Consider the following 17,968-nt stretch of genomic DNA (forward strand, 5'->3'; position numbering starts at 1 on the left):
CCTCTCCCCATTGATGGGCCCACAACATCCCTCTCCCCATTGATGGGCCCACAACATCCCTCTCCCCATTGATGGGCCCACAACATCCCTCTCCCCATTGATGGGCCCACAACATCCCTCTCCCCATTGATGGGCCCACAACATCCCTCTCCCCATTGATGGGCCCACAACATCCCTCTCCCCATTGATGGGCCCACAACATCCCTCTCCCCATTGATGGGCCCACAACATCCCTCTCCCCATTGATGGGCCCACAACATCCCTCTCCCCATTGATGGGCCCACAACATCCCTCTCCCCATTGATGGGCCCACAACATCCCTCTCCCCATTGATGGGCCCACAACATCCCTCTCCCCATTGATGGGCCCACAACATCCCTCTCCCCATTGATGGGCTTGCTTCTCACACCTCGTCCCTTGCAGGTGATGGACTACAACATCGGGCTGGGGAAGCAGCTACTGCCCCTGGTGGTGCAGGTGCTGAAGTACTGCACATGTCCCCAGCTACGCCATTACTTCCAGCAGCCACCACGGTGCTCGCTGTGGGTGCTGCAGCCTCACCTTCGCCAGATGTGGTTAAAGGCTCTGCTGGTGGTTCTCTACAAGGTACCACGGTGGGGGGTGGGGGCAGTGTTAACCCTGGGTGCTGTTAACATTGTCTGATTCTTTCAATGAGAAAGTCCTCCTACCTCAAAGTCAAATCATGCTTTAGGTAATTCTGACAGCAGTGAAGTTAAGGAGAAGGTCTCCATCCATCCATCCATCCATCCATCCATCCATCCATCCATCCATCTATCTATCTATCTATCTATCTATCTATCTATCTATCTATCTATCTATCTATCTATCTATCTATCTATCCATCTTCAGGATAGGGCACGAGGCCTTTCATTGAGGGGTGCAGAGGTAGACATTTAAGGTACAGAAAGTAAAAATCCAGACCGAGATTTTGTTTCAACCAACCAGTTGAGCATGAAGAGTCACAGTCACACAGTACTCAACTGGTTGGTCGAAACAAAATCTCAGTCGGGATTTTTACTCTCTGGATCTAAACAACTCCCCCCCCCCCACCCCCATGGGTGATATCATTTTGTTATGAAGGAATGAACTTCTCAAAAACATATATATATGTATCTTAAAGTTCATTGATTTACTGAGTAGGAGTAGACTGAGCTGATTGAAACATTTTGGGGCGGTTAGCGGCTCAGTGGGTCTAGGTCTCTGTGCTGGTGATCGGATGATCACTGTTTCTAGCCCTAGCCTCAGCAGAACAGTCACATGTCCATGGGCCCTCGCGCAAGGCCCTTACCCCCAGCTTCAGGGGCGCCGCACGTTGGCAAACCCTGCACTGTGACCCCCCCCCTAAGTTAAGGATAGGCAAAGAGAAGAATTTCAGTGTACCTGCACTTTTACTTGTGCAAACAACCAATGAATGAATTAATACATGGGCACTGATGTAAGGATGTTAAAGAGAGGGTGAGAATGATAAATGATCTTCTGAACGGGGAGTGGAAAAGAGAAGAAGGCAAGGTCAACGAAAGTGTAGGATCGGCTTTGAGATAAGCGCTCCAGGTTTCAGGCAGAAGTAAAACAAAAGACCTGATTCACTGGAAGAATTGAGAATCATTGCATAATGTTTAGAGAAGTTAGAATGTCCGGTGGTGGACTGAAGTGCATGTTGCCCCGGTGAAGAACCAAAATAATTGGGCGGGCAAACATTATATTGGAGTGAGCAGTGTGGTTGTTAAGCGCATGTAGATGAACTCATTTCTGACCAATCAAATTAAAATGTATAGATCTGTCATGTTGGACTAAAACACACATGACCTTTAATTATTCACAATAGAAAGCAGAGAAATCTTGAGCGTGATTCCCTTTGTACAAAGAATAAACTAAGGCAGCATTGAAAGAAACTGTCCTCCTGCCTGCCTGTTAATTGTTAACCTGTTGAGATGTGATATCTCTTACACCATAGTGGTTAGGGTTAAGCCGGTCCTTCTCCACCAGTCCTGTCCTTTCAGTATCCCTATAGGGACATGGATGTCAGCAAGGTGGTACTACACTTGATCCACATCACCATCAATACGCTGAACGCTCAGTACCACAGCTGCAGGCCCCACGCCACGGCCGGGCCGCTCTACAGCGACACCTCCAACATCAGCCGCTACAGCGAGAAGGAGAAAGGTAGGAGATCTGGCCCACTGGGGTCATCGCCATGGAGGCAGAGGGTCAAACCTGAAACACGTTTATCTCCCATCCCGCAGAGGAGGACAGTGTTTTCGACGAGTCTGACATTCATGACACACCGACGGGGGCTGGCAACAAGGAGTCGCAGACCTTCTTTGCCCGGCTGAAGCGCATCGGCGGTAGCAAGTCGGTCAAGTACCAGCCAGTGGAGCTCAACGCCCAGAAAAGTAGGCACTGCGGCCCCGTCTCTCTGCCCTGCAGCTCCTGCACCAATTCTGACAGAATTAGGACAGAAGGTTTTCATGGTCTTATGTTATGGTGTGGATTAAAGGTCCCATCTGTATGAATTAAACATCAGAATTAGTAGCATCAAACAGAATTGCTAAAAATTGCTAAATGAGTCCCTACAGCACTGACCGAGTGAAAGGTTTATCAAGACAATGCAGGAGAGCTGACTATTGAGACTGGGGAGCAGCTACAGTCTTCATTAACATCAGTTAACAAATGAGGGTCTCTAATGAACAAGCAGAGAGGAGATCAGTGACAGCGAAGCACCAGGCTCCAGTTTATGCTCCATTTCAGCCTCCAATTCAGGCTCCATTTCAGCCTCCAATTCAGGCTCCAGTTCACACTCTATTTCAGCCTCCAGTCCACACTCAATTTTCAGACTCCAATTCCCACTCCATTTCAGCGTCCAGCTCACACTCCAGGTCAGGCTCCAGTTCAGGCTCCATTTCAGCCTTCAATTCAGGCTCCAGTTCACACTCTATTTCAGCCTCCAGTCCACACTCAATTTTCAGACTCCAATTCCCACTCCCTTTCAGCGTCCAGCTCACACTCCAGGTCAGCCTCCAATTTCAGGCTCCCGTTCATGCTCTAGTTCAGCCCCTGGTTCATGTTCCAGTTCAAGCTCCAGCCTTCAGCTGAGCCTCCAGTTTACACTCCATTTCAGCTTCCAGCTCATACTCCAGTTCATGCAACAGTTCAGCTTCCAGTTCACATTTCAGCCTCTGGTTCAGGCTCCAGGTTAGGTTTTCTATTCCATTCTAGGTTATTGGCTTCAGTAGGTAAAGAGCAAATCAGAGAATTTATTTCTGTGACTACAGGTATGTTCCATAATTCACGTTTTGTGTGACGCAGCGTTTGTGTGACGCTGTGTGGTACTGGCCTCACTGTGCTGTCCCTCCCCACACCCTGCAGGTGACATGGAGCTGTCAGAGTACCGGGAAGCAGGCCCCCTGCAGGACAACCTGCTGCGCTGTGTGCGTCAGGAGAGCACTAAGAAGAAGCGTCTGCAGGCCATGCACAAGCAGAAGTCTCTGGACATCAGTAACACTGACTCCATCCTGTACAACCTGGACGAGCATCGGCGCAAATCCTGCATTGACCGCTGCGACCTGCAGGGGCTGCCTGCATCCGCTGGCCACCCGCGACGCGGCGATCCACAGGGCAAGGGCTCCTCTGACAGCTCTACAAGTCGCGCTGAGGGCCCCAACGCCCAGGACCGCAGCGGCTCCCGGGAGGTGGCCGCCGACGGCCGCAGGCCTGTCATCCCCGAGGTGCGGCTTAGCTGCATGGAGACCTTCGAGGACAAGCAAGGCTCCACAGAAAAGGAGGACCCCGCAGAAAAGGAGGACCCCGACCTCATCGACCTCTCCTCCGACTGTACCTCCATCCCAGAGAAGCACTCCATTCTCTCCATGTCCGACAGCGACTCCCTGGTCTTCGAGCCGCTGCCGCCACTGCGGATTGTGGAGAGTGACGAGGAGTTTGAAATGCTGGGCAGTCAGGGACCCAAGCCCAACGGGAGGCCGGCCGTGCCCGCTGTGACCGGGACGACCCTGCGGCCGGCGCCAGTGGTGCAGGTGAGTGTGGAAGACTGCTCAGTGGCAGGCCTGGACCGGGGCCCTACAGGTAGCCCCTTGCAGCTGCCCCAAGCAGGCCGGCTGACTCCCTCTGGCTCCGGGGATCTCCCTGACCCCAAGGGGCTTGCCAGCCCCGATCGGCAGAAGGACCCTTCGCAGGAGAGCCCACTGACTCTCAAGCAGAAGCGGGATCTGCTGCGGAAGACGCCAGCCGTGCCCGAGACGTCCCTGGATGACATCACTGCGCAGGCCGAGGACCCAAAGGCCGCCGGTATCAGCCCTCCCGGCAGGGCTGTCTTCCTGAACCTTCCGGAAGATGGTGGGCGCTCCCCAAGTCCAACCGAAGCAGGGGATGCCACAATCCCCGGCAGCGATAACGAGGACCCCGATGACGACCTTGGGGATGAGGGTGACAGTGATCCCAAGCCCGAGGATGATGGTGAGGGTGCGGAATTCAAGATTCAGATCGTGCCCCGACAGCGCAAGCAGAGGAAGATCGCTGTGAGCGCCATCCAGAGGGAGTACCTGGACATCTCCTTCAACACCTTTGACAAGCTGGGAGACACACCAGCTGAGACAGGTGTGCGCATTTGCCTGCATTGTGAGTGCTGGTGCCTGCCTTTGCGTATGCGGCTTTTGTCTGACTGATTGCGCTATTGACACCGTTGTTTGTGTTTAAGCGTCAGGTCTGACTGTCCCTTTAAGAGTCGAACACGGTTGCAAAACACCTCTAAATATATCTGATTATTGAACAACATCTTTTGATTGGACATGTTTTCTGTGGAGCATAAACTGCTTACGCATTCTGCTAATTCTAACTCAACCATCAAGACCAGTGCAAAGAGAACACTTTAGCAACCTCATTACTAACCAATTCCGTTAAGTATTTCAATAACTCTGTTGAAAAAGCTGAAATCAAAAGCACAATTAAAAAGCATTACGGAAAAAAAGAAAAAAATGAAATGTGGCTTTAGTCATTTCTGGACGAAATTATTATTTAAAAAGTGAATGTTGCTGATTAGAGCATTATTAACATAATAAATTATAAACAAAAGAGGTGTGGAAAACTGAAGAAGCCCCACCCCAACACAATCCCAGGCCACGCCCCCCAGGCCCGCCCACTCTTGAGCTTCTAGTGAGGTCATGAGCTGCTGCTGTGCCCGTCACTCACCCCCGTTACCTTGCAGATAATGCAGCTCTGGCCACTCTGGAAAAGCCGCGGGGGTCTGCCTCGGCTCCCGCTCTGGAGGCCGCCGTCCCAGACACAAACAGCCGCCCGTCGATAGCAAGTAGGAAACGCTGGCTGCTTCTTCCTCCTGTGCTCTGAGCAAATGGTTTGGTGGGACAAAGGCTGGGTGCCGCGCTGACGCTTGAATGGCAGCCAGTTTCACCCTCGCCTCTCTGTTCTCCCTGTGTGGCCCCGCCTTTGTGATTGAGTGACAGCACCGTTGCTCCACCCCCAGTCAGTGACATTTACCTCATTCCGCGCCACCCTTGGGCCAAAGAAAGTCACACAGCATGAACACACATTTCACAGTATAATCTCACATTCTAATCTAATGTGAAATACTTCAATTAGACAATATCTAGTCTAATGGCACAGTTTTGGGAAGGAAAAATTCAATTAACAAAATGCTGAGGCACTGAAAAACAAAAGGCAATCTGGTGTCGTATCGCACTGTCCTACGTAACACTCAGGCTTCCTGGGGGATGAGAAACGTCTGGCTCACCATCATCCGTGCTCATTTCGGTCACATCCACATAGCTGTGGAAGTCAGTCCATGCTCTTGAGAAAATGCTGGTTCTGCCATTAGGTGGGGCTGAATTTCCCAGGGAGCCAGTTGCCAAGCTTCCTGTTCTCAGTCTGCTGATTAAGTCACAGGGGGCCAGTTTGGCTGTGAGTTTAGCTCGGGTACCAGGAGCATTGCGTTTCACCGTGTGTGTGTGTGTGTGTGTGTCTGTGTGTGTGTGTGTGTGTGGGGTCCCCAGCCCAATACCGACAGGCCAAGCGCGGCTCCCTGGGTGCCCTCACCATGAGCCAGCTGATGAAGAGGCAGCTGGAGCACCAGTCCAGTGCCCCTCACAACATCAGCACATGGGATACGGGTGAGTGACGCTGGTCTGCGCCTATCAGGACCAGCCCTTAATAAGCCCCGCCCAATTGGGATGCCACACCCCCTTATTAACATATCCAATATCACAAAGTATTCATACTGCATCAGACAGTCGTCCCTCTGCAGCAGCTCCATATTGAAAGCGATGATGTCGGTCAGACTCTGAGGAGCCCTTCCAGATGCCCCCCCCCCCACCTTCCCCTGTTCTAGGCACGGCTGACATTTCAATTTACTTGACATTTTCAAGATGTGGAAACACTATGAATGTTTAATACCTCGGTTTACTCCCCACGGAGGAGTCTGTGAAGCAGGAAAGGGGCCCTGCAGGGATGGAGGGTGTTTAATTCGAGCCTGGAATGGTCCTGCTTTTGAAGTTCCGCACTTTCTGGCTCTTACGGTGCAGGAGCCACAAAAACCAGCCTCCTCTCGGCACCCAGCACGGTCAGCATGTTCGTTCCCCGCCCCGGAAGAATTCACCGACGAGCAGCCGACCACTATGTCTGACCGGTGAGGCTGGGCGCTGGAGGATGGGTGGGGGCATTGAGAGGGCAGGTGGAGGGTCGACGGAGCCGGCCTAACCCCTGTGTCCCTGGGCCCTCAGGTGCCGTGACTGTGGAGCCGTGTTGGAGGAGTACGACGAGGAGACCCTGGGCCTGGCGGTGGTGGTTCTCTCCATGTTCATCCACCTGAGTCCTGACCTGGCCGCCCCACTTCTGCTCGACATCCTGCAGTCCGTGGGCAGGTACGCCGGGCATGAGGTGGCTTCCTTTTTGTAACTGGGAGGTGGGAGGCAGCAAAAACACTGGCCGCATAGCCAGGAGCTCACAAGATTCTCACAAAATTCCACCATTGATCACCCTTGTGTCTTACAGGCTGGCATCCAGCACGAATTTCTCCGGCCAAGCTGAGAGGTACGGCCTTGCAGTAAATCATTTAGTACTTATTCAGCTCTTTGCATGTGTGTAAATGCTCAATGCATTGTGCGTAAATGCCTGCTGCATTTCAGCATGCTGATCCCGGGAAATGCACCGGGCGTGGCCAAGCAGTTTCTACGCTGCGTACTCCATCAGCTGGCGCCCAATGGTATCCTGCCACAGCTCTTCCAGTCCAGCATCAAAGGTGAGGGTGCCGCCCACAAGCCAATGGAAACGCTTGACTCTAACCGAGGAGCATGACCTTTTTTTGTAAACCTACCTCTTATTGGCAGATGGCAGCTTCCTCAGAACTCTGGCTTCATCCCTGATCGACTTTAATGAACTCAGCTCTGTGGCAGCTCTGAACCAGCTGCTGGAGGTGAGTTTCTTTTTTGATGTACATTCTCAGAAGCTAACTTTACTGTCCACAAGATCAGGAAGCTGGGTAAGCGGGCAATGCCGGAAATCCGAAGCTGTCTTTTTAAACCGTTGCTGTCCAGCAGGTGGCAGTATACTGCCACAGGTTCCAAATAAAGGCTCAATGTGGAAACATGCGGAAGTGCCTAGGAATATAGGTCTTTCTATGAAATGTTCAGGTCTAAGATATTTCACGTTGTGCTTGGAGGAACTAAAGGGTGTGAATTCTAGAGAAATCATGCATCTCTAATGTTAGCTGTGTAAGAAAAACACTGACCTTCTCCTGGGTCGCAAGGGTCTCAACAACAAGAAGAGTCTGCCGGCAGGGAGCGCCATGCTGCACTGCCTGGACAACATCGCCACCTTCATGGAGGCTCTGCCCATGGACTCCCCCAGTAACCTGTGGACCACCATCTGCAACCAGTTCCAGACCTTCCTGACCAAACTGCCGTCCGTCTTGCCACTCAAGGTGCTGCCTGCCACGTGGCTGAATAGCCGCCAAACCAGGCCCATGTGGCCACAATTTCCAGAACCAGCACTTGCGGGTTCCGTCCCTAAAGCGCTCTTGTTGGCATGCCTCCCTAACAGTGCCCGCTGGATTCCAGTTTACGAATCATTATTTGCCTGCTGAAGATACCAGCCGTAAGTGCTGCACGGGTGAGTTTGCTCTGCTCAGTCTGTACATGCCAGTTTGGTTATTCCGATCTTAAGCATCTATTTGGGATCAGTGTTTTAAAGGCAATCCAGTGCTTTTTGATACTCTTTACCATCTTTCCACATTTATCTGCCTTGGGAAAGTTGTTCAGTATTTTTGTATGGCCAACCAAACATGTTTCTTGGGTTTAGTGATGGGACAGTTTTTGAAAACCTCACCTCCTACCCACAGAGCTTGCTGGAGCCCTTCTCCAAGCTGCTAAGCTTCGTGATCCAGTACGGGGTCTTTAGCCTCTCCTACCTGATGGAACTGTGCAGCCTGTGCTACCGAGCCTTCAGCAAGGTAATCAGCCAGGGCCCCAGGGAAGTGGGCTTGGTTGTCCATTTCAGTAAGGCAGCCAATCAGAACATTACTTATTTGCATATTCTCCATAATAATTCTGAAATAGGGTGGGCTGGGGGAATAGGCTGAATAAGCTCAGCTGAAACCAGGCCTGGTGCCATAATCTGGGCTTGTCACCAAGATAACTGGCTCTCTCACATTGTTTACACAGTTATTATTTTGCAGTGTTACTTACATCAATTCCTTGAATCCACACTGAGCTCAATCTCTCACTGGTCCTATTCTGAGATATGAGGGAGTGATGTGTCATTGTGCCTGTTGAGCGTAGAGCATCGCAGCAGCCAAGGACAGATTCAAGCTGACCCTCTTGTAATCCTGCACAACCATGACAGTAGCAGAGGGTGTAACCAGATTCTCCTGTTTTCCTCTAACCTGCACATTGGCGCCCTCTGGTGGCACATTGACACTATGTAGTCTTCTGCTGTTACTGGGGCCATTTGGGTAGTGTGTAAAGTCAGACACTACGAAACGTATCTTCTCTCTTCCCCCATTCTGTCCAGGAGAGAGATAAGTTCTACATGTCACGTGTTGTGGTCCTGGAGCTTCTGCAGGCTCTGAAGTTCAAATCTCCTCTTCCAGACACCAACCTGCTACTGCTGGTCCAGGTGAGACGTTCTAAGCAACACAAATAAACCAGAGCAGCAGTAGTGATGCAAATGCCTGACTTGTAACAATATACACAAAATGGCAGAGGGAACCTGGGGACAGGCAGGGATCACCGCTGGGGATTATGGGTAAAATAAGGGACTGAACACCCATAAGAGTCCGTAAGATTGTAAGTCTGACATGGGTCCCGTGGGGATGCCGGTTTGGGGTGCCCTCCATGATTGCTGATCTCCCCGTATGTGTAGTTCATCTGTGCAGATGCTGGGACGAAGCTGGCTGAATCCACCATCCTACAGAAGCACATGATCTCATCACTTCCTCTGGTGAGTGGGCACTGCGCGTGCCCTGGGTCCTCGTGGTAAATGGCACACTCTGCCTGGGGTGACCGCCCGCTTGGGGAGCGTATTCTATCTCTGCCACACCACCGGCAACCAAACAAACAAAATCGCCACCCAGACTCCCCAAGGACAAAAAGCAGAAGGCTCCACGTCTGTGTTCAGGACGATGGGTGCCGCCCCAGCGGCTAACGGCCCCCTCTCTGCGCAGGGCACCACTGCAGCCATGGAGTGCATGAGGCAGTACACCAGCGAGGTGCTGGACTTCATCGCAGACATGCACACGCTCACCAAGCTCAAGGTGGGGTGCTCCTCACCGCAGAACCACATCAGACCTGCTAAATTAGCAGCACCTCTGTTATTACAAGCAAACAAACAAGCTCAGCCACTGAAAGAGGGGCAATGATTCCTGTTCTTATAGGTTGTGAGTAAGATTTTGACATGAATAGTATTACTATGAATAATATAAAAAAACAGCATTAATATGGAGGTGCAAAGCTAGATTTTCCCTATAGCTGTACTCATCCTTATTATACTTCACAAAGAGTGTTGACATTTACAAGCGGACAGATGGCGTCTGCATATGCCGATCAGTCACATGACCTCCATCCCACCCCAGAGCCACATGAAGGCCTGCTGCCAGCCGCTCCATGAGGACACCTTCGGTGGGAACCTCAAGGTGGGCCTGTCGCAGGTGGTCGCCATGGAGATCAGCAAGGGAAATCACCGTGACAACAAGGCGGTGACGCGATACCTGCCCTGGCTCTATCACCCTCCGTCTGCCATGCAGCAGGGGTGAGTGGTCACTTCACAGTAGCACTAATCCCAGGGTGGCACCCCCGCCCCCCCAATACAGGTCATCTGACAGAAGTGCTGTACACGTTAGCATTTAGCAGTAGCGTTAAAAGAGAGCGTGACTAGCAAGTAATGAGTAATGAGTGATGAGTACCTGAGAGGTGTGCATCCCCCCCCTCCCAGGCCAAAGGAATTCATCGAGTGTGTGTCTCACATCCGTCAGCTGTCATGGCTGCTACTGGGGTCACTTACCCACAGTGCTTTGCACCAGGGCTCCACTTCCTGTATGCCCATCCCTCTGGACGCCGGCTCTCAAATCGCCGACCATCTCATCGTCATACTGATCGGCTTTCCAGAACAGTCCAAGGTAGGCGGGCACCGTCTCCACTAATCCTCTGGTTAGCTCTGAGGTCACACTCAGTCACTGTAGCTGGCGGCAGGAAGTCGCCCCCTCGCGGCACTCTGTGGAGCCCCCGGCGTGCTGCTCCGGAGCAGGCAGCAGTGGCGGGGCATGGCACGCGAGCCCTTCTCCGTGTCAGCAGGGAGAGCGGCTGTCACGCAGGAAGACACTTTAATGGCAGCCATTAATCTGAGGGGCAGAGAAAGCACAAGAACTCGGGGGCGGCGGCGATTCATCACACGGCCCCCAATAGACGCGTGAGCACAGCTGTCAGCGGCGCGAGACAGACAGGGGGCAGCAGAGCAACCTGTCACCGTTAACGCTCACGTCGGCCATCAGCGGCCAGCTGCGGCTTCAGCAGCCATTCAAACGGGGCCTTTGATTTCTTGTTTTTTTTGGGGGGGGGGGGGTGTATTGCAATTTACAGTCAGTGTTCCAGAAATGTAACTTTCTGAGCAATTTGGCATTCCCAGCTGTAATCGGTTGCACGCAGTTCAAATGAAACCCAGAATGTGCATTCTGTGCACGTGAGCGCACCACTAGACACGCCTTTGTTCTCTCAGGGTCTTTTATTTCAACCCCACCTCCCCCCCGCCAAGCACAAACAGCATCACACGGCCTGCTGCAAGAGTTTACAGTCAAGGAAAGTTGCCACTGTATTGAAGTTTGCTGTAAAATTCAAAGAGACCTTGGGACCAGGTTTTTTTGGACCAGGAGGGGCTGTGCCTGTAGGGGCCCCTGACAGTCAACGAATCATAGGACATAGCTGTCCTGTCACTGGAGCCCTGCTCTGTTTGCCATTGGCTGCAGGCTGCTCTGCATTTTGCTCATGCTATTCCTCAGGTTCCTCAGGTTTTCATTTGTGTGGTAGCTCACTTACAGGCTCTGTGAGGAACAGGCAGCCCTGCTCAGAGGGCTTTGCTGAGCCCCTGTGACCTCACTGACTCTGTGACTCACACTCCCCCCACCCCATGTCGATGTCCCCTCCAGACTTCGGTTCTCCACATGTGCTCCCTCTTCCACGCCTTCATGTTCGCCCAACTTTGGACCATCTATTGCGAGCAGGCGGCAGCCCCGCCCGCCTTGCAGAACCAGAACCAGAATGAGTTCTCTTCCAGCGCCATCCTCACTGGCATGGAGTTCTGGAGCCGCGTCACACCCAGCATCCTGCAGCTCATGGCCCACAACAAAGTGGTGAGACCACCTACCCACCCTCATCCGTAAATCTGACTAGAACTTCCTGATGTAATCACAGAACTCAGCCAGAGCTCGGACCTACTGGAGTTCTGCCAGAACTTATAAATAGCCTCAAAGCTGAGCTTACAATTAATGCACAGCTGTAACTGGCATCTTATATGGAGGTGAATGAAGACTCAGCTGGGGGGGGGGGGGGGGGGGCTCTGTGCTGGCAGAAAGGCAGTGATGGTAGTTATGAAGCACTGAAACATGTGCCGTCAGTCACTGCTTAGTTTTCACAATCTCAGCTGGTAAGCAGTGAGAAGTGGGTAAAAACAGGGAAGCGACTGACTGAGAAAATGTGATGATCCCAGCCACCAGCAGCATATTCAGGGGGCGGGGGCTACAGGGGCACGGGTCCCAGCTGAAAACTGATTGGTCCCCAAAGTGACCCCCCGTTACTCACTGATTCAAAATATGTCATTGGCTAATTATGAAGTTGGCCCCTCCAAATGAATCGTGAATGAGTGACTCCTACAGCTGGGACAGCTGCAGTGATCCGTGCCTGAACCCCCCCCCCCCCACTTATTTACGGGGGCTTGACCCACGTTTGAGAGGCTGGGCTCTTGACCCCTCAGCCCCTGCACCTCCTTAGCTGTGCAAGGCTACCCTACTTACTTCCCGTACTATTCCCAGATATGTTATTTATAGTCTTGGGTCGCCCCTTCACCTCATCCAATTTTCCCACTCAGATGTTAACCTTTGACCTTCAGCATGGATAAGGCTGCTGGCCATTCTCGTCTAAAACCCAGGAAGGCACATTGTTATGGCAACGACTGTCAGATACCTAATCTAGAGCCTCATCCGTCCCCAGTCCTCCATCCTCCTTACCTTCGACCACTTTCCCTCTCTCCCAGATGGTGGAGATGGTCTGCCTGCATGTCATCAGTCTCATGGAAGCTCTGCAGGAGTGCAACTCCACCATCTTCGTGAAGGTCGGTGGGTCAGCTGCTCTTGCTGCTCTCTTATTGGCGGGGCTGTGTGCCAATCAAATGCAGAGGAAGACACCCCCACCACCCCCCCTAGGGCCAGGATTAGGGCCTTTCTGCAGCAGGCACAGTCAGAGGCATTATGACCTTGACTAATCAAACTGGTATTTTTCACCAAAAAAAATCCTCGTGGAAGAAATATTAAAAACATCATCTGTTCCTTTAAACAGACTTTTTAAAGTCAGCTGAGAGTTTATGATTCCATTGCACGTGTGGAGCACCTTGAGCATAAAGCATCCCAAAGTCAGCCTGACGATCTCCTGCTTTCCTCTTCTCTTTAAACAGCTGATTCCCATGTGGCTGCCTTTAATCCAGTCCAGCTTAAAGGTAACTTCATGTTCTCCATACAGATACTGAAGGAAACATGTTTCGAGATGGAGGAGACGATCTCGAGCATGGCCGCCCCTAGCTGTAGGGAGAATACACAGTGACTAAGGGTCCCCTGATTACCTGTGTCATGGAGGAAGTGTAATGGTCATCAGTTTTTTTGATACGGGGTTTCCCAAGTAAAGCTTTGCCAGGGGCTCTTTAAAAGGTAGAAAGACAGATAAATGTCCTATTATGTAAACAGGTTTTAAAGTTTTCTTACTCTTCACCTGTTTAGTGCACATTATACCGTGCTCACATTCATATTGGCTGATGCTGTATAGTTGCGTTCAAACTTTGCCATGGTAACGCCGCCGCCTGCCCTCCCCCTGCAGCATCTGTCGGCCGGGCTGCAGCTGCGGCTGCAAGCCATCCAGAACCGCGTGAACCACCAAGTCCTGCAGGGGCTGCCGGGCTGCGGCCAGCCGTTGCCGCCGCCCTCTGCCCCTGCGGAAGTGGCTGCAGTGCACACAGTTCAAGATGGCGCAGGTGGAGATCCAGTCATCGGAGGCAGCCTCACAGTTCTACCCCATGTGAGGGGGAGACCGGTCCCCGGTCGATGCCCTTGCTGCTCCACGTCACCTGTCGACACCTGCTACTCACTCTCTCCACAGCCTCAAAGCAACAGAGTCAAAGCAATAGGGCAGTGGCAGACCTGTCACGGGGACAGGGCATTACCCAGAGGGACTTGCTGTTGTACCCTTGAGCGAGGTGCTGACCCCCCATCACTCCAACGGAGGGGCGACTTGCATGCAAGTTACTCTGGGTAACTGCATCGACAAAGCAATCAAACGTCAGAGGAAGCGAATCCTCAGAATGGCCTTGTGGGGGAGAGCAGGGGCTGATGGACAGTGATGTGGGGGTGTCCCTTAGCACTGACGCTTAGAGGTAAGGCCTGTTCAAAAGCTAAGCTGACACAACCGTGCGGTTAGCATGGAACCTGGCCTCCATGCTTCTCCTCTGCAGAAATATCTGCCACCCCTGGGGGATAAGGGGGTGTGGTGACTCCCAGATGCCCTCTGGGAGAAGGTGACAGGACCACAGGAGCAGTCCAGATGGAGTAGACCTAGGATGTCTTGCTTGGACTCGCTGCCTGTGCCCCAGACCATGTGTCCATCACTCAGAGACACCATGTTTACGTCCTGTTGCCCCCGCTGATTGTGCTCAAATAATAGAATGAAATAAAAAAAATGTTTTTTTTTTCTAAGTCTGCCGTCCTTATCTTTCATGCCTGTGTTTGATCCATGGCTTCTTGCTAGTAGGGGTAAAATGACTCAGCATTTCAGTGAATGCACACAGGGGTGTCACTATGATCCAGGCTTAGCCCGGGCTGGAGGGGTTGCCATAATAAAATTTGCCAGGGGGGGAGGAATTGGTGATTGATGTTACTTGCATTAAACTATTTCACATGATACAATTACTGTCCAGTAATTGAAACGAAAAGAAAGAAATTGAGCCTGTCTGTTCCAAAATATATTCATTCAGTGTCTGTTGCAGCATTTTGTAACAACAAAAGCATGTTATGCATTATACATATAACAAACAAAATATGGCAAAAAAAAGACTTCAGCCTTTGCTAAAAACATTAGCCTCACTAGACCGACCCTGGCGCCTTTTCCTCTGGAGAGTCAGTCCTGTTGGGACACTGTCTGCGTTGTTTGTGAGTGAGTCACATGACCGCCCATGTAACAGTCACATATGAGTCACATGACCGCCCATGTGACAGGTCCTCCAGGGTTTCCCTGGGCCTAATGGGCTGACTCATACTCGCTCCCTGGAACTAGGCCCTAACCGTCACATACTAACAGGCCTTAACTATTTTTGACACTACCCCCCCCCACCCACCCACCACCGCCATCTTGGGAGAAAACACACCTCCTATGGTACTGTAGACTCCTTAGTCTTTCCCAGCAGCCAGATTAGCAGACAGTAAGACCCTTTCCATTAAAGACCCCCTCCATTAGGGCAAGCCCAGCCCTGGGAGGTGGGCGTGGAGAATAACTCAATAAGTGGGAAGACAACAGGTAGAGCAAGGCTCTAACATCCTCAAGTCATACCCTAAGCCAGCACCCCCCCCCACCGCCAATTATCCATGCCACAACAGTCAGCCTGCCTAGAATCAATGAAATGCAGTTACCGCTGGCTCTAACATCGTTTGCTGTGATAAAGCGTGCTTGTAAGATTTAATTTGACATACGGGGGCCCTGGAATATCAGAACAGGAGAAGGTGGCCCGGCTGGTGTCGCACAGCGTATCACTCCGCACCTCCCCAAACTCAAAATGACCCTTCCTTCACCAGCATATAAAAAGTCACTGGACTGAGGAGGGTCAGACGAACCTGACTGCCTTTCTTTCACAGACAGTGGCGCAGCCCCCGTGCCTCATTTCCCTGGAATGGGACGGGTAAACGTCAGGTACAGTGTTTCTGTGTCTTATAATTGGACAGAGGGGCTGTCTGGCCGGCACATTATTCACTTACCCGCTCAGAGAATTACCGCGGTCAGACGTAACATGATGCAGGCGCTGGACGGCGGACGGGAAAAACCACCCGCCACATCACAGCAAATATTACAGGAGCTGCTTCAGCATGCAGGGAGAAGAACAGAAAGGTGATACAGACGGGGACACTAAGGTGAAACAAAGCAAAAGCATTGCTCTCTGTGAGAGCAGGACAGAGGTGCGGCTACACATTCTGGGCCCCTGATAAAATGTCACCTTAAGCCCTCTGTCCCTTTTATATACATTTATAATTTTGTGTACCCAAAAGCTCCTGTGAAGTGCTGGGCCCCCTGAATCTGCCAGGGTATCCATGATCCTACTGCTCCCTGGATGAGGGACAATGTGAGCATATCAACACAAGGCAACCCCCGGGCACTGAACCCAGTCACACAGGGTCAAGCACCTCCTGATCTTCTTGGTGGCCCTTTGGTGACCCATTCCCATCATCCCCCGTGCTCATTAAAATGGGCGACGCCCCCCACCAGGTGTGATGGGGTTGTGACACTGAGGCCACACCTACCAGATGCCAGCATTTGAACCCGGGTCCCTTCAAAGCCCTCAGTCTCTTATTAGCATCAGCTCATATAATCGGCTATCCTGCCGCCCCCCACTTCATGCCAAATGACCCCACCAGCGGCGGGCTGGAGCAGGCTAAAAAAGGCACAAAAACGGTAGCGTGTCTGCGGGTTAGCCATTTAAATCATACAGGTCACCACGGTGACGGCACAGCTCTGGACCGGAGCCCACCTGCTAGCCTCCATGTGACAGATGAGTCAGATCCTCCGCCAGGTGTCCCCAAGTCCAGCTGGCGCATCAGACACAATGCAGGGCTACGATTGGGGAGGGGAGGGGAGGGGAGGGGAGGATCGATTCCTGGCCACATCCTGCCAGCTTCACCTGACGCCACAATGCGCACCCTCATTCCCCTCGGCACCATCCTGCTGCGTTTAATCAAATGGTAATTGCGGGGCGGGGGGGGGGGGGGGGGGTTGGGCGGCAGTGGTGGTGACCTGTCCTTTGAGTGGAAGGGGATTGACGTGTCAGTTTGTTAAGCAGCCCAGCACTATCCCTGACTCATGGTGCTCGAGGGAGGCGGAGGGGAATAAGCAGGAACAGCTGACCGCGATCCTACTTCAGGGGTGTAAATATAGATTAATGACTGTCAAAATGAGTGAGGGAGGTGGTGGGGCCCCTGCCAGGGCTCGTGGGATGGCCCACTGTGCCGGACATGGTGCTGACCCAGGTGGGCCGCCAGCTGTAAGCCAAAGAGTGAAGGAAGCAGACCCGAAGCCCGGCTCCGGGGCACAGAACCTGCAGGTTTTTGCTGTGGGCACACTGAAGATAAATGGTTTAGTTTCTACAGGCATCCTCACAGGCTGTGATCGAGGGCAGAAACGGCTCCGTTGCAGTGCTGGGTCCAGTGCAGAATCACTAAGGGTGCATCTGAAATTAATGAGGGGGCACGATCCCCGCAATTACATCCCTGTCATGGACTGACTAGCTTACACTGGAGGGGGCACATTATTAATGTGAGGGCGCTATGCCTACCCCTAGGCACCCTTTTAAGCTGGGGTCTGGTCAGTTGTGACCCCCAAAACAAATATGCTGCATAAAACATAAGGCAAGATGAAGCACAAGGAAAAATGCACGCCAGGGCCATTGGGAAAAGCAACGATAAGAGTATGTTCTGGACTGCACTCGCGTTTAAAGGGTTAAAAAGCTGAAATGTCTACAATTCATTTGTGTACAGCAATTGTGCAAATGACGCCGCACCTTGTAGACACTGGCTAATCTCACTTTTTTCTGGGTTGAGGGGGTCACTGGTGACGATGCCTCAGCAGCTTGCCATACATCATACATGGATGAGTCGGGCTTAATATCACGATGATGCGGCCATCTGCAGGCGGAGAAGAGCGATGATTCACACGCTGATACCGGCGAGGTCACTCCTCCCATCCAGGTTTCCAGTCAACAAATCGCCTCTTTTTCATGTGCCAGCCAGGATTCAAAGACTCGGGATGTCAAGGAACCGGTGAAAATCGTTCCCCGGCAGCCATTGTGATGTCCACATTTCAAATGTACTCAAACAGCAAAGCGACCACCCGCTGCAGGCAGTAACTGATTCGCAATGTCTGAATTGCAAAGACGGTGCTCATGAAATGCACGCTGGTCATGGCTGATCATTTAA

At 52.1% G+C, this 17,968-nt stretch overlaps 1 protein-coding gene across 1 annotated transcript in view; it reads left to right on the top strand.

Moving 5' to 3' along the window:
- The window catches only part of LOC125707968 (protein unc-79 homolog), a 38,975-nt gene extending 25,028 nt beyond the window's left edge, over positions 1 to 13,947 (top strand). Inside the window, 25 exon segments of the mRNA XM_048975414.1 lie at positions 424 to 606; positions 2,022 to 2,184; positions 2,265 to 2,414; positions 3,388 to 4,632; positions 5,240 to 5,341; positions 6,042 to 6,158; positions 6,570 to 6,622; positions 6,624 to 6,673; positions 6,768 to 6,908; positions 7,039 to 7,077; positions 7,173 to 7,285; positions 7,374 to 7,459; positions 7,793 to 7,966; positions 8,086 to 8,154; positions 8,384 to 8,494; positions 9,055 to 9,159; positions 9,406 to 9,483; positions 9,707 to 9,796; positions 10,115 to 10,290; positions 10,474 to 10,657; positions 11,681 to 11,884; positions 12,784 to 12,861; positions 13,201 to 13,242; positions 13,617 to 13,727; positions 13,729 to 13,947. Of these exon segments, the coding sequence (XP_048831371.1) occupies positions 424 to 606; positions 2,022 to 2,184; positions 2,265 to 2,414; positions 3,388 to 4,632; positions 5,240 to 5,341; positions 6,042 to 6,158; positions 6,570 to 6,622; positions 6,624 to 6,673; positions 6,768 to 6,908; positions 7,039 to 7,077; positions 7,173 to 7,285; positions 7,374 to 7,459; positions 7,793 to 7,966; positions 8,086 to 8,154; positions 8,384 to 8,494; positions 9,055 to 9,159; positions 9,406 to 9,483; positions 9,707 to 9,796; positions 10,115 to 10,290; positions 10,474 to 10,657; positions 11,681 to 11,884; positions 12,784 to 12,861; positions 13,201 to 13,242; positions 13,617 to 13,727; positions 13,729 to 13,818 (3,954 nt within the window). The 3' untranslated portion in view covers positions 13,819 to 13,947.
- Positions 13,948 to 17,968: the final 4,021 nt, after the last annotated feature.

This window comes from Brienomyrus brachyistius, chromosome 14, assembly GCF_023856365.1.
Source record: "Brienomyrus brachyistius isolate T26 chromosome 14, BBRACH_0.4, whole genome shotgun sequence".
NCBI classification, from domain to species: domain Eukaryota; kingdom Metazoa; phylum Chordata; class Actinopteri; order Osteoglossiformes; family Mormyridae; genus Brienomyrus; species Brienomyrus brachyistius.